Here is a 15,531-nt window from a genome sequence, read left to right as displayed (position 1 = left end):
AAGATACACCTGCTGGAGCGCGTGCTACGGGTGGGTGTAGCCATCGTGACCAGTGAACTGAGATAAGGCGGCACTTTACCTAGCATAGCCTTGTAGATGACCTGGAGCCAGTGGGTCTGACGACGAACATGTAGCGAGGGCCAGCCGACTAGGGCATACAGGTCGCAGTGGTGGGTCGTATAACTTAAAGGTAGACTGCAATATGACAGCCGTGGGGCGAATTCCTGCTCATAGAAATCAACAAGAAAATTCAAACCTACCAAGACCGCCACTCTTGGCTCTTCCCATGCTTCAAGGGAAGGCGTAAATTGGGAAGAGGAAATGATGGCAGTCTTGGCAGATCAGAATTTTGTTGATGTCTGTAAGCAGGAAGTTTCTCAAGTATAGTCATTTTGACCTCAGACTGTCAGTCCTTAATCCATAGCTCCCAATAAGAATCTTAAAGTGGATACCCCTTATCTCAGCTTCATAGCAAACCAAGTGGGGGCTGCCGTTTTGTGGTTTTCGAATAAAGGAATAAGTCCTTAAATGTGTGTATCCATAGGATACATATTGTTTGTGAAGTCTGTCATTAGTATGGCTATAGCGCATGTCTCACCTCGGCTGGTTTCCTGCCCAAAAGGAGGTAAGTGGCCATGGTCTCGTCGTACTTCTGTCCCGTTAACGCATCTGTGATGTCCTCTTTGGGGAAGCCCATGGTTATCATCAGTTCTGTAGGGAGATGAGGGAACATAACACACTATATGAATGAATTAATGACATGAAAAGGGTACTAATATAATTTGTCGTCTAATTCGAATGTCACACCTGAAGTTCCCTTGAGAATAATAAAGTAATTGTATTTTATAATTTTGTGGCATGGAATTGATCTTTTTCACAAAATACAGCTTGTTACAAAACAGTCCATAAGTCAGGAAGGGAGAGTGTACAATCAGACGATTACAACATTGGGCGTATGTGACTGACCTATCCGTTTGGTGTCGTTCCAGTCGGGTTCTGGTTCCTGATGGGGCTTCAGCTCCTCCTCCTCATGGCCCACGTTCATCCAGCGGTCTCTCATAATTTGCTGAGGGGGAGACAGACGGTTAGATGGACCAATGGACAAACAGAGACAGAAAGATAGACAGAGGGGACGAAACAGATTCAGCATAGTGAAAACCATGAGACTTCGCACATCTATACGCTCAAGTTGGATTTAGTAAGATGTAGAAAAAAAAGAGAGAAAAAAACTCTGAAAAACACATCAAAGTGTTTCAACGGCTAGAAGCCATTGGTTTAACGTGTCTTCTTTAGTTTCATGAAGGCAAGCTGTAGACGTGAAGAGATTTCTTTATCTACATGTCTGTATGAGCACGCACATGTGGTATGTGTTTGAGTCTATAAGTGTTTTTCCGTGCATGTGTGTCCGTGCATGTGTGTGTGACCGTACATCCGTGCATGTGTCAGTGTGTGTGCGTCCCGCTTACCTCCAGACTGCTCCGTTTGCCAGGGTTGAGCACCAACAGTTTCTTCAGCAGGTTTTCACAGTCTGTAGACATGTAGAAAGGAATACGATACTTCCCTCTCAGCACTCGCTCTCTCAGCTCCTATGGAGGGAGATCGAGAGTAGAGGTTTGGGGTTAGGGGTAATCTCTAGACATGTACGAAGGAATACGATACTCCCTCTTAGCATTCGCTCTCAGCTCCTACACAGGATTAACAACAATAACAGGGGATGAGACTTTTTGTCCAAAAGGAAGAGACGTTACCCTCAGCACTATTTGTCAGGAAAATGTGAAATATGTAATTGGAGCATTTTTATTTTTTTTATTTCACCTTTATTTAACCAGGTAGGCTAGTTGAGAACAACGTTCTCATTTGCAACTGCGACCTGGCCAAGTAAAGCATAGCAGTGTGAACAGACAACAACACAGAGTTACACATGGAGTAAACAATAAACAAGTCAATAACATGGTAGAAAAAAGAGAATCTATATACAATGTGTGCAAAAGGCATGAGGTAGGCAATAAATCGAATAATTACAATTTAGCAGATTAACACTGGAGTGATAAATCATCAGATGATCATGTTCAGTAGAGATACTGGTGTGCAAAAGAGCAGAAAAGTAAATAAATAATAGCAGTATGGGGGGTGAGGTAGGTAAATTGGGTGGGCTATATACCGATGGACTATGTACAGCTGCAGCGATCGGTTAGCTGCTCGGATAGCAGATGTTTAAAGTTGGTGAGGGAAATAAAAGTCTCCAACTTCAGCGTTTTTTGCAATTCGTTCCAGTCGCAGGCAGCAGAGAACTGGAAGGAAAGGCGTCCAAATGAGGTTTTGGCTTTAGGGATGATCAGTGAGATACACCTGCTGGAGCGCGTGCTACGGGTGGGTGTAGCCATCGTGACCAGTGAACTGAGATAAGGCGGCACTTTACCTAGCATAGCCTTGTAGATGACCTGGAGCCAGTGGGTCTGACGACGAACATGTAGCGAGGGCCAGCCGACTAGGGCATACAGGTCGCAGTGGTGGGTCGTATAAGGTGCTTTAGTAACAAACGGATGGCACTGTGATAGACTGCATCCAATTTGTTGAGTAGAGTGTTGGAGGCTATTTTGTAGATGACATCGCCGAAGTCGAGGATCGGTAGGATAGTGTCAAATAGTTTTACCGAAAACAGTGTTTTGTTTTGCAGTACTGTATAAGGCCGATGTAACTTCAAGTGTAACCAAAAACTATTTAGCAATGAGAACTGTGGAACAACTGACACCGCAGTATTCAACTGTGGTAGCAACTGAAGAAGACTGATGTGTCCCACATCGGAAATAAGTGGCTCCACACACATGCACACGCCTCCCATTGGGAGAATCAAAGGGCAGGGATCTGCTGATCAGCATAAAGCACGACCTCCAGGCTACCATCCCTCTCGCTTTCTCTTTACATCTGTTCCATCCATCCATCCATCCCATGCCCCACCACACACACAAGTTATTCAAGCATGTAGGCCTATCAACGTTTTAAGTGCGAATAGGCATTGGTCTGAAGCCGAACAAGGAAATTCACATGAGCACCAGAATGCCTATTCCACCCATGCTCTACCAAGGTTTTCAAGCACACAGCTTTGACCTACTACAGTAGCTATGTTGGTATTGTACTTCAAACTATGTGTAGGCAGGTTGCTTAGGATTCAAACCTTCTCAAACAGCCTAATTCATACTCTTAGAGGTGCTTCCACAATAATGTGATTTGTATTGTATGCAAGGTAAAGTATTAGAATTCTTCACACACCACAGTAAGACATTATCCTATTACGCTACCTTTTCATGTTTTTTTATATAATGAAAACAAGCTTCTCTTTCAATCTTACAAGACCATCAGGCTTGATTGAACTGTTTTGTCTTGTAGTAATGTGGTGCATGCCTGTATTTCCTAAAATATTTCAGCAAAATAAGTATTTATCATCATAATACCATCCTTTTTTGGTCAGTTGGTGCCCAACATAACATGTGGTGGTGTGCTGGACACAGTAACTTAGATAGATAGTCTGTCTGCATTCCTGATTTCCGTTACTGTTAGCTTACCTGTGTAACATTGACATAAGCTCAGAACCACTTGTGTTTCAAACATGGTCCTGTTTTATAAATTCCTGTGCTGGGCAATGGACAGTTCATTACCTCTGTCAAAATAATGTGTAGCTTAAAGTTGTTTGTTCTTGTATTTCTCTTTGCAATAAAGATGGTCACGCAAGAAAAATACACATTTACAATAGGTCTATATCTAAAAATACATACAGCCAAATGAGATAGATATACACTACTGTTCAAAAGTTTGGAGTCACTTAGAAATGTCCTTGTTTAATGGACCAATCCAAAAAGTTTGGTCCATTCAAAAATCCTCAAATTGATCAGAAATACAGTGTAGACATTGTTAATGTTGTAAATGACTATTGTAGCTGGAAACGGCAGATTTTTTATGGTATATCTACATAGGCGTACAGAGGCCCATTATCAGCAACCATCACTCCTATGTTCCAATGGCACGTCGTGTTAGCTAATCCAAGCTTATCATTTTAAAAGGCTAATTGATCATTAGAAAACCCTTTTGCAATTATGTTAGCACAGCTGAAAACTTGTTCTGATTAAAGAAGCAATAAAACAGGCCTTTAGACTAGTTGAGTATCAGGAGCATCAGCATTTGTGGGTTCCATTACAGGCTCAAAATGGCCAGAAACAAAGACCTTTCTTCTGAAACTCGTCAGTCTATTCTTGTTCTAAGAAATGAAGGCTATTCCATGACAGAAATTGCCAAGAAACTGAAGATATCGTACAACGCTGTGTTCTACGCCATTCACAGAACAGCGCAAACTGGCTCTAACCAGAATAGAAAGAGTGGGAGACCCCGGTGCACAACTGAGCAATAGGACAAGTACATTAGAGTGTCTAGTTTGAGAAACAGACACCTCACAAGTCATCTACTGTCAGCTTCATTAAATAGTACCTGCAAAACACCAGTCTCAACAGCGAAGAGGCAACTCTGGGATGCTGGCCTTCTCGGCCAACACTTTTTTGGTTACTACATGATTCCATATGTGTAATTTCATAGTTTGTCTTCACAATGTACATTCTACAATGTAGAAAAAAGTAAAATAAAGAAAAACCCCTGAATAAGTAGGTGTTCTAAAACTTTTGACAGGTAGTGTAGTCAATATAACAATTTGTTCAGCACTTTTGAAATGTACAGTGACAGAATTCAGAACATGGGCTGTTCTTACAATATTCTCCCTGCACACCAAGTCAGAACCGTAGGATAAATAAAGGGGGCATATAAGCAGACAATGAAGATCTTACAATATTCGATTATTACATTTCTCAAAAACTGGCTATAGTCTACATGTTCACCACCAAGTCAGAACAGTAGGCTAAATTATGAGGGGGAAAGGGACCAAATGATTAGGGTGGCACATGGACTACTAACAGCCTACTATACACTATGTTTTACTTGTGGGTGGTGATTTCAGGTTTTCTGTGAACACACTGAAAAGTAATTTGACACAGTGTTGATCAGTCAGCACACATTTGGGTTATAAATGTCAAGACGGCAGGAGAGGGAGATTATGCCAAACGCTGGAATTTATTCAACACATGTTTGAAACAGCGATGCTCTTAGCCTGGGAATGCACAACTGAGGTTATCTTTATGTGTGTGTTCGGGGTTCAATCATTTACCATATGCGGTTCAACATAGCTAACTTAGTGTTTCTTAACAAAGCAATTTGTTTTCTCGGCTATGGTTTGTGTTGTGGTCTTGGTTGTTCTTAGTAGAGGAAATGTAGCGTAGCTAACTGCAGTGTTTGTCCTGTCTGAAATCTGGTTACCTTGCCTTAACGTTACCATAGCTTGGACTGTGCATTGCAAATGAAAGTGATTTGCTTGGCAGTTTCCAAAAGTAACATTAACTAACTAGTTATGTTTTGCGTAAGAAAGTATGATATATTGTGGTGCATGATCTGGCTATCAACGTTAGCTAACCTTTACATTGGCTAAGGTTACTTAGCTAGCTAAAGTTAAATTGGCTCTCATAGCAGCAAATGACGTTCACTTCTTTTTTGTGCATATTTGTTTGTGCTCCGATTACACCCAAGGGTCTAGATCAGCAGTTAACACATGATGACTTATGTGAAAAACCTCCCTTGGCTAAATATAGCTAGCTAGCTAGCTTTCCTCGCTTGTTGGTTAGCTACCTAGCCAGCGTTAGCTTTCATCTAACTGGTATAACTTTACATTAGATAGCTAGCTAAACAAAACCACATTCATTGGCTAGCTACCATTATTTGCCTGTTCATTAGCTAGCAGGCTTTCAGCTGACTGGTGTTAGCTAGCTACAGAGGCTAGCTGCTGGACTTTGTACAAGCAAGCTAACGTTAGCTAGGTAACGTTTGCTAGTTAGCTACCTAGCTAATCAAAATATCTGTTTGCATTTATTGATTAACCTCATCTTGAATACCAACATATAGCTAGCTATATACAGTAGCATAGGTTTGTTCGCATTCACTTCTTATGACTGGCAGCATGGTGCAAGCAGCTGTATTGTTGCTGGGCAACCGACCCGGTGTTAGAACTGAGTTTCTGCAAAAGAATATGTTAACATTATCAGAAATGCTACAAAAAGGTAGCACATCGTTGTTTCTTAACGGATGGAAATGTGCACGTGAGAGCGATAAATTACACATTTAATAAAAACCTTTGCGCCCACAAACTCAGTCAATCTGGCATTCGTAAATTCAATGGTCACTTTATAGGGGGGTTAAGTGTGTTGTGTACCTCCAATAAAGTTGATTTAATAATTTTTTATTGAGATTGGAGTCATACTGGCTTAGATATGATATGGAGATTTGAATTTAACACTGATCTTCAACCAATACTTGCGACTATCGTCGCTTCTATAATATTATGACCCATAAGCCCCATACAGAAATTCCCCCAAAATCCCAACACACACACACAACCACCCCCCACCAAACACACCTTCAGATTCTGTCCGTCAAAGGGCAGTGAACCGCTGACAAGCGTGTACAGTATGACCCCCAGGCTCCAGACGTCCACCTCGGGTCCATCATACTTCTTCCCCTGGAACAGCTCCGGGGCGGCGTAGGGCGGGGAGCCACAGAACGTGTCCAGCTTACTGCCCAGGGTAAACTCGTTGCTAAAGCCGAAGTCTGCAATCTTGATGTTCATGTCTGCGTCCAGGAGTAGGTTCTCAGCCTGATGGGAAATCGGGAGAGGGGGGGTGAGTAACTGTGTATATGAGAGATACAGCAGTCAGACAGAAAGACAGACGGATATACATTGATCGAAAGACAGAGTCAGAGCCTGTCTCTCAATCTGTCGATCGATGTCTACTCAGAGAGACACTCAGACAGTGAGTCACAGACAGACAATGTGTGTGTGACCCTTGATGGATCAAAGTTTCAATGCCACAGCAGCATGTATGGTATTGGTTTTCACCTTGAGATCCCTGTGGACGATCCTCTTCTGATGGCAATACTGCACTGCAGAGACAATCTGAAAGAGAGAGAGAAAATTCAGTTGTAGAGGGACCCTCAGGGTGTAGATTTTTGTTATACCCCAGCATTAATACACCTGATTTAACTAATCAACAAATTACCGAGCTAAGCTAACAAATCTCAATGGTAGATTTAGCTGCTACGCTATCGCTCTACTGACGGCTAATGAAGCTCTACAGTTAGTCAGCATTAGCCGCTAAACTATGCTTCAAATTAATTAGTCCCCATTCCCAGCAGAGGTTGGATTGCGTTAGCCTCCTAGCAATAAGGCTAATCAAATCTCTCCTCAGTCCTAGAGATAGGGTACTCTGTTTGAATGCCACATAGATAACTCATCCTTCCTCCCTCGAGGTATGCCAACGCTAATCATCAATTCTGACAAGACTGGATAGGACAACACTAAAATGAAGTGGACACCACACATTTTCCAGGGGCGTATTCATAAAGTATATCCAGCGGTAACGTAGCCTAGAGGTTAGAGCGTTGGACTAGTAACCGAAAGGTTGCAAGTTCAAATCCCCGACAAGGTACAAATCTGTCGTTTTGCCCCTGAACAAGGCAGTTAACCCACTGTTCCTAGGCCGTCATTGAAAATAAGAATTTGTTCTTAACTGACTTGCCTAGTTAAATAAAAAGGTAAAATAAAATTAGGTCCCCTTTGTCCGTATTATCTCATTATGATCTTAAAAAGCAGATCCTAGATCAGCAGTCCTATTCTGAGACACTTAATATAGGCACTGATCTGTTAGCTAAGGTGACCAGATTTTAGCTGAGTGAAAAATGGATTACCCCTGTACAGTTTTCTTAATCGTAGCCTATCTTGTAATTTTTTTAAATGACCCAAGTTTGGTAACTATGCTGTTGGAGGCACTTTCTGGTCATGGGCATGGTCGTTCATGCGGTGGTTACAATGTTGGTTATCACTGATAAAAATATTCAATAAAAGGCCCGAGCTGGGTACAGTGAAAGACATAATTTTTACATGAAAATCTGATTGGATACAGAGTTTGATTATTTAAATATCAGCCTCATTTTAACTTCAGAGTTGCTTTTTTCTTCGAGGGCAAAATTTTTCGGGGACTGTCCCGGAAATTGTGGACATCTGGTTACCAAAGAAAAGGTATTTGAGTAAGGTTAGATTTTTGCACAATTCCATATTGACCCCTAGGTAGATCTGAAAGGACTGGATAGGTGTCAGCAATATAGTAATAGATTGATCTTGCGCTCAGACTTTTTTGCCATGTTCCTTACATGTATCCAATCGCTTCAGATCTACAAATGTGCCGAGGTGGGTAGTGGATAGGGGCTAGGGGTTGTTTCTGGACAGGGCCATTGACCAACACAAACCTTTTATACTTGGGAGACACTTCATAAAGAATGGTGCTATGCTTAAGGGCTACAACTAGAGTCTAGGGGAAAGGCCTAGGACCCGTTTCTAGACGGGGCCATTGACTAACCTTACATACTTAAGGGGAAATCCTAGCTTCCACTTATGTCAAATTATCACTTAGTCACACCAGGATGCTGCGATGCCAAAACACCACCACTAGAGGTCAGTGTGGGTTGACAGACAGAAGTGCACTAGGGGAGTAATGAAGTATTTCTAATGTTCTGTATTTCTGCTTGGTGAATCAGCATGAGGTCTGTTCGCGCTGAGTAACAGATATGGGAATGTCATTGAGCACACATATGCTCGTGCACGCACACACACTTTTCTGAGCTGTAGAATACACACAAACTGTAAGAGCCATGCCCAACCTCGCCTGTAGGACTCACTGACACACAGCCTAATAGAGAGCCGGCGCCAATGACGTGTATGTCGATTGAGGCAGCCCCCCCGCACCTCTCTGATTCAGATGGGTTGGGTTAAAAGAGGAAGACGCATTTCAGTTGAACTACTGACTAGGTAGCTCATTTCCCTTTTCCTGTAGAACATGAACATACACACACACGTGCTGTCGGTTCCCAGCAGGTCATTAGCTACTCTATTTATTCTGAGCACGGACCCGTCTCCTGCAGTGCCTGTGTCAGGGAAGGAAGGAAGGAAGGAAGGAAGGAAGGAAGGGCCCCCCCCCCCCGCTTTCTCTCCCCTTCTCTCCTTTCCTCCCTCCCCACTGGAGATTGATGACAGAGGATATGGCTGGTGACATTGCTGCACCTCTTCACACAGCGGTTTTTGTTTTCAGCAGTGTGTGCGCACGCACGTGTGTCGCTGTACTCTGTGTGTCAGTGTGTGTTAGCGTACGGGAGTGTCCGTGTGTGTGAGAGAGAGAGAGTCTGCAGTTGTGTGTGTGTTAGCAGTAACTCACCTGGCGAAACTTGGCCCGAGCCTCCTTTTCCTTCATCCTTCCATGTGCAACTAAGTAGTCAAATACCTCACCTGGATGGGGACACAGAGCGAGAAAGAAAGAGCGAGGTCTGGAGTGAGGAAAGAAACATCTATCGCAAACCAAAAAGCTTCGGCAGCTCCGGTCCTGGAGAGCCGCAGGTGTGCAGGAATTTGTTCCAGCCCAACTAACACACCTGATTCAAGTCATCAGCTAAATTAGAATATTCAATTTGTACCAGAATAATTATAATAATTTGGCATCTTAGCTGGTGTAGAACAAAAGCCTGCACACAATGCGGCTCTCCAAGACCTGGGAGATGTCTACCACTGTGCTAGTACAGTTAGTCTTAAAGGTGCCCGCAAAAGATACGAATGTCTCAAAAGAAAGAGAATGTGCGCTTAATGAACCAGGAAAATATGATTTTGGTCAAAACATATTTTTTATCACTTGCCCAATAAAATACTGTGCATGGAGGGGAAGCATTATAGTGAACAGAGTCCTTTTTTATTCATCCATCGTTTTGTTCATACTCACCACCACTGGCGTACTCCATTATCAAATAAAGTGTCTTCTCAGTCTCAATGACTTCAAACAATTTAACTGGAGAGAAAAGGAGAGAGAAGAGAAATAGTGGATGAGTGAGGATAGCCAATGAGGAGAACACACATCCTGTCAAATACTAGCTGACAGACGAAAAGGGTGCATCTACTGAGCAAAAACAAACGCAACAATTTCAAAGATTTGACTGATTTACAGTTCATAAGGAAATCAAGTCAATTTAAATAAATTCATTAGGCCCTAATCTATGGATTTCAAATGACTTGGCAGGGATGCAGCCATGGTTGGGCCTTGGAGGGCATAGGTCCACCCACTGGGGAGCCATGCCCAGCCAAGCAAAATGAGTTTTTACCACAAAAAGGGCTTTATTACAGACAGAAATACTCCCACGGGTGAAGAAGTCATATGTGGAGGTCCTGGGCTGATGTGGTTACATGTGGTCTGCGGTTGTGAGGGTGGTTGGACGTACTGCCAAATTCTCTGAAACGATGTTGGAGTTGGCTTATGGTAGAGAAATGAAAATTCAATTATCTTTATTTATTAATTTTTACCCTGTTTTCTCTCCAATTTTGTGGTATCCAATTGGTAGTTAGAGTCTCAACGCTGCAACTCCCATACGGACTGGGGAGAGGCGAAGGTCGAGAGCATACATCCTACGAAATACAACCCAACCAAGCCGCACTGCTTCTTGACATAATGCCCACTTAACCCGGAAACACCGTGCACCTGGCGACCGTGTCAGCGTGCACTGCGCCCGGCCTACCACAAGAGTCTCTAGTGCGCGATGGGACAAGGACATCCCTGCCGGTCAAACCCTCCCCTAACCCGGACGACGCTGGGCCAATTGTACGCTGCTCCATGGTTCTCCCGGTCGCGGGAGGCCGTTCCGACAGAGCCTGGACTCGAACCCAGAATCTCTCGTGGCAACGCTAGCACTGCGATGCCAATTGCACGCCCTCTCAAAACATCTGTGGTATTGTGTTGTGACAAAACTACACATTTAAAAAAAGTGGCCTTTTATTGTCCCCAGCACTAGGTGCACCTTAGTCAGCTTTTTGATATGCCACACCTGTCAGGTGGATGGATTATCTTGGCAAAGCAGAGATGTAAATACATTTGTGCATAAAATTTAAGAGAAATAAGCTTTTTGTGTGTATGGTGAAAAAAAAACTATCAAAGCCATGTGTTGTACAAAGAAAGTGATTCATTCCTTATTGCTCTGGATGCATAAAGGCTCTTTCAAACGCGCACACACGCACGTGGGGGGCATGATGTGTGCGTGCGCGCTTTTGACTTACACACACACGTCACAGACAAATACATTTTTCAATGAACTACAGCGAAACCACACCAACCCCTTCCATCTAGCCATTTCCTGCCATGACACTTCCAGCCCCACACACATGTAGACACATACAGCTGCCTGACAATGTGGAGACCAGCACACCGAGTCTGTTTCTACATGTAAAGGAATGAAATGACACCCTTCCTGTCACACTCATTTCATTACTCTGGGCACAGAACGGGGAAAGAGAAAGGTAGTAAGAGACTGAAGCTTTGATCAGGGCTGGACTCAAGTAAAATTTACAATATTACAATATAATGACAATTACTTAATTGTCAATTGTCTTAAGGAAACTTTAAAAAAACAAAAAAAACAAGATGTCTCCTGCTTTATTGAAACTCCTCAAAAACCCACATTCACATCCCAGGAGGAGTTTAGAACCTAAGTGACCTGCACCAGGGCACAACGGCAGAAGATGGCCTCTAAGATTCAATATCGGCGACTGCCTGCCTGCCCAACCCACCGCACCCCTAAACTATCCCACCTAAAACAATGAGCCAGCTATCAAGAGCAAAGCCACCCTAATAAAAAAAATCGCCAGCCCTGCCCACCCACTCAACTAGCCTGGTCCCAGATCTGTTTGTGCTCTTACCAACTCCATAGTGGTCATTGTCAACCCAAACATGTTTGACATGACAAAGAGCTGGCATGATAGCAAAAACAGACTGGCGCTCAGGCTACCACTCAACTACTACTTCGACATGCTCCCATCAGGTCAGAGGTGGGGATGATTTGGATTAGTTCTAAAAATGGGAATCTGTCTAAATTGAACAACAATAAAAAAGGTAGTGAAGACATTACCATGATTGGAAACTAGGGATGCACGATATATCGGTGAACATATCGGAATTGGACGATATTAGTTAAAAATGCCAACATTGGTATCGGCCCGATGTCTAGTTAACGCTGATGTTAAAAACCGACGTCAAAGCTACCGTGCATACCAATATAACGTAGGTACATAATGACTACACGTGCAACACAGCGTTCCTAACCTAGCCCACAATGTCTGCTGTGTGGATCGAGCAGTCAACAAGTCGAGCAGTCATTTGAAAGAGTAAGAAAATTTCAGCGAGACAACTCTAAGGCAAAATCCATTAAAGCCAAGATAATGGAATTCATTACCCTCAACCGTTCTCTGTCGTGGGTGACGTTGGCTTTTGCCGACTGGTCGAGCACTACCAAGTGCGCTATTTTTCAGACGTTGCCCTACCGGAGTTACACAGTAATAGAGTCACTGCTATTAGCTGCTATACATACTATGGAAGAAAAAAAAGATACAGTAGCACTGTCAAAGCTGTGCAAAAAAGTCTGCAAACATCGGCCACAAACGTTGGTAATAAAGCATAATTTGTTCGACTGCAACTTCTGGGGTAGCTAGCTTTAGCTTTTATTTTGAAGGCTAACCGCAAAGTCCACTATTGTGGCTAATCCTTATTGTGGCTAGCTTCACATAGATGGGTCCGACCATTAATTAAATAAGAACTGTTTTATAAATGAGGGTTATTTTGGATGACACCTAGCTATATAGTTAGCTAGCTAACTATAGCTACTGAAACAGATGTTTCTCTATGTTTTCGGGGAAGAACACTGTGTGCATCAATGAGCTAGCAGTTTTTTTTTTTTTTTTTGACCAGCACCGTAGGTGCGCAAGACAACTTTATCAGCATCATAGCATTCATATCGATTAATCGTTGTGACATATGAAATATGAGTGATAGTGTAATCAATGTGTAATAACTACGTAAAAAAAAAATATGAACGCGTTAAATTATTATGTGACATACAGTCATATTCAGGTCCTGATTGGGCAGCAAGCTTATTTGACACGCAAAATAGTGTTATTTGACGTGTATCTTTTTTTTTATTACACGCAAAGACCCAAACAGTGTTCCATAGAAATCCTGGTTGAGAATGAAACGACTTTACAGCACAGCAAGTAAGTGAAAGAAATAGGTTTTGATGATGTTTTACTGGTAATGGGGACATATGTAAATGCCAACAAAAAATATTTTTGGTCAGAGTGTGTGTGTGTGTGTGTGTGTGTGTGTGTGTGTGTGTGTGTGTGTGTAACCTTTATTTAACTAGGCAAGTCAGTTAAGAACAAATTCTCATTTACAATGACGGCCTGGACGACGCTGGGCCAATTGTGCATCGCCCTATGGGACTCCCAGTCACAGCCGGATGTGATACAGCCTGGATATGAACCAGGGACTGTAGTGAAGCCTCTTGCACTGAGATGCAGTGCCTTAGACCGCAGCGTCCATGTGTGTGTGTTAACTATTTAACTGTACTAGAATGCTTAAAAGGCCGCTAATATTTAAATATCGGTATCATATTTCTTCTGGCAAGGAAAGTATCGTATATCAGTATTGGCCAAAAATGTAATATCGATGCATCACTATTGGAATCATAATCAAAAACAGAAGGACAGTAAATGCCAGTCATGGTTTAAAGAAATTGATCTGTTGGTGAATAATTAGGTTTTAAAAAGCGACTAGGCGAGTCTGGGGTTTTAAGGGACAATGGTTACCTTCAGATAAATCTCTGCCCTTGCCTTGAAGTGTGTGTGTATTGTGTAATCATTCCCAGGCCCGGAGTCTTAATGACGCCATCGCCCAGCGGTCAGTCCAAATTATGTTTTATGAGAGTAATTCCGACCCCCCCGCTGGGTAGCCGGAATAGGCCGGCGCAGAAAAGGAGCATCTCAAAGTCAACCGGAATGGGATCTGGGCGAAAAACTAAAATCATACCAATAAGGCTCCCTTTTCCCTATCCGTCACTGCACAGCGACATCCTGGAATGCCGTTTTATCCTGGAATGCCGCTTCGCTTTCCATCAAGTTTTCTTGTTATTAGTTTGCTATTTTAATTTGATGTATCCTTTATCTAGCCTGGCAAGTCCGATTGATAGAGTAAACCGTTTTGCTCTGGACAAGAAGTAGCATAAAAACATGAATAGGAAGACAATACAACATCAAGGGCATACATGTACTTATCCTAGGTCAAGTCTTCGGGTGATATTCCATTTTTCTTTTATAGATAGATAGTGCAGAGTATGGAAAGCGATGGATACAAATGAATTGGACGTTGCACAATAGGAGGTTTTGAAAGAAGTCGTGTTAAGTGCTGCTATAAGTATATGTAGTAATATGGTAGAGTTAGTATTAGGGTTAATACGGTAGCATTAGGAGTAATATGGTAGAGTTAGTATTAGGGTTAATACGGTAGCATTAGGAGTAATATGGTAGAGTTAGTATTAGGGTTAATACGGTAGCATTAGGAGTAATATGGATACGGTACAATCTCGCTTGACACTGGTATTGCTTTTGAAAATACCTTGCATTGTTAGGATAGAATAGATGTGTTGTTTGGTCTTACCAATATTGGGGTGATTCAAGATCTTCATGATCCTGACTTCACGAAAGAGCTGTGAAAAGAAGAGAGAAAGACAAATGTCAGGTCATCTACAATCATAATCTTCTGCAATCAAAATCACTGTCAGGGATGGTTTGTCATTTCCATCACGGAAATCAAGGAAACAAAATAACCAAGAACAAAATCAGTTTTGAAAGTGAGATAAGAGAATACTTTGTATTCTTGCACAGAAGTTGACTTTGTATCTTGACTGGAATGACTGGAGCATATTATTGTCATCTCCCAACGATAATTTGTTGGTACTGTGAGTGTTCAAGAGCTTCACTGACATTTAAAAAAGCCCAACACAACAGGGCCACATTCAGATCATCGAGTAGTTGCATCAGTGTTTTTTGGATGACAATGCAGCTGCATTGATTTTATCTGGCCACCCAAGTTTTCTGAGCAAATAAATAAATACAAGTTTAAAAATAGTTATTATTGCTGGAAAATAAAGACAAAAAAACACCAGTAAATCAGCTCCAAGTGAATTTAATTTTGGAAATATGTTCCAAAGAAGTCCCACGCAAAGTAGGCCCCCTGACCATCTGCTCAAGAAAAGAGCGGAGTGCGGCTTAGGGTGTACATCACTAATTACACAAGTGGTCTATAGGATACTGTAACAGAGTTTAAATCAAACTTCTGTCTAGGCTCAAGACTTGGATGCTGCATTCTGGGTATTACCATTCAATGAGATTAAACAGCACACCTCTGGACATGTACTACACCAGACAGTCTATACCATTGCTGGGCAGCTGCTGTGAAACACCTAATTATAGATCCTCTGGCCTGCCCCTTTAATTCCAACAGTAATAGAACAATAGTTGAATGTTATCAA

The 15,531-nt window shown here is 42.3% G+C and overlaps 1 protein-coding gene across 1 annotated transcript in view; it reads right to left on the bottom strand.

Moving 5' to 3' along the window:
• The window catches only part of LOC111960652 (MAP/microtubule affinity-regulating kinase 1), a 98,479-nt gene that overhangs the window by 24,333 nt on the left and 58,615 nt on the right, over positions 1–15,531 (bottom strand). Inside the window, exons 4-11 of the mRNA XM_023982764.2 lie at positions 14,658–14,706; positions 9,909–9,974; positions 9,354–9,424; positions 6,986–7,042; positions 6,506–6,742; positions 1,467–1,586; positions 967–1,066; positions 599–711 (exon numbers count right to left, since the gene is read on the bottom strand). Coding sequence (XP_023838532.1) covers positions 599–711; positions 967–1,066; positions 1,467–1,586; positions 6,506–6,742; positions 6,986–7,042; positions 9,354–9,424; positions 9,909–9,974; positions 14,658–14,706 — 813 coding nt within the window. The remainder of the gene's footprint in view (positions 1–598; positions 712–966; positions 1,067–1,466; positions 1,587–6,505; positions 6,743–6,985; positions 7,043–9,353; positions 9,425–9,908; positions 9,975–14,657; positions 14,707–15,531) is intronic.

This window comes from Salvelinus sp. IW2-2015, linkage group LG1, assembly GCF_002910315.2.
Source record: "Salvelinus sp. IW2-2015 linkage group LG1, ASM291031v2, whole genome shotgun sequence".
Lineage (NCBI taxonomy): Eukaryota > Metazoa > Chordata > Actinopteri > Salmoniformes > Salmonidae > Salvelinus > Salvelinus sp. IW2-2015.
Note: the sequence above shows the minus strand (reverse complement) of the source record. Positions and strands in the feature narration are given on the sequence as shown.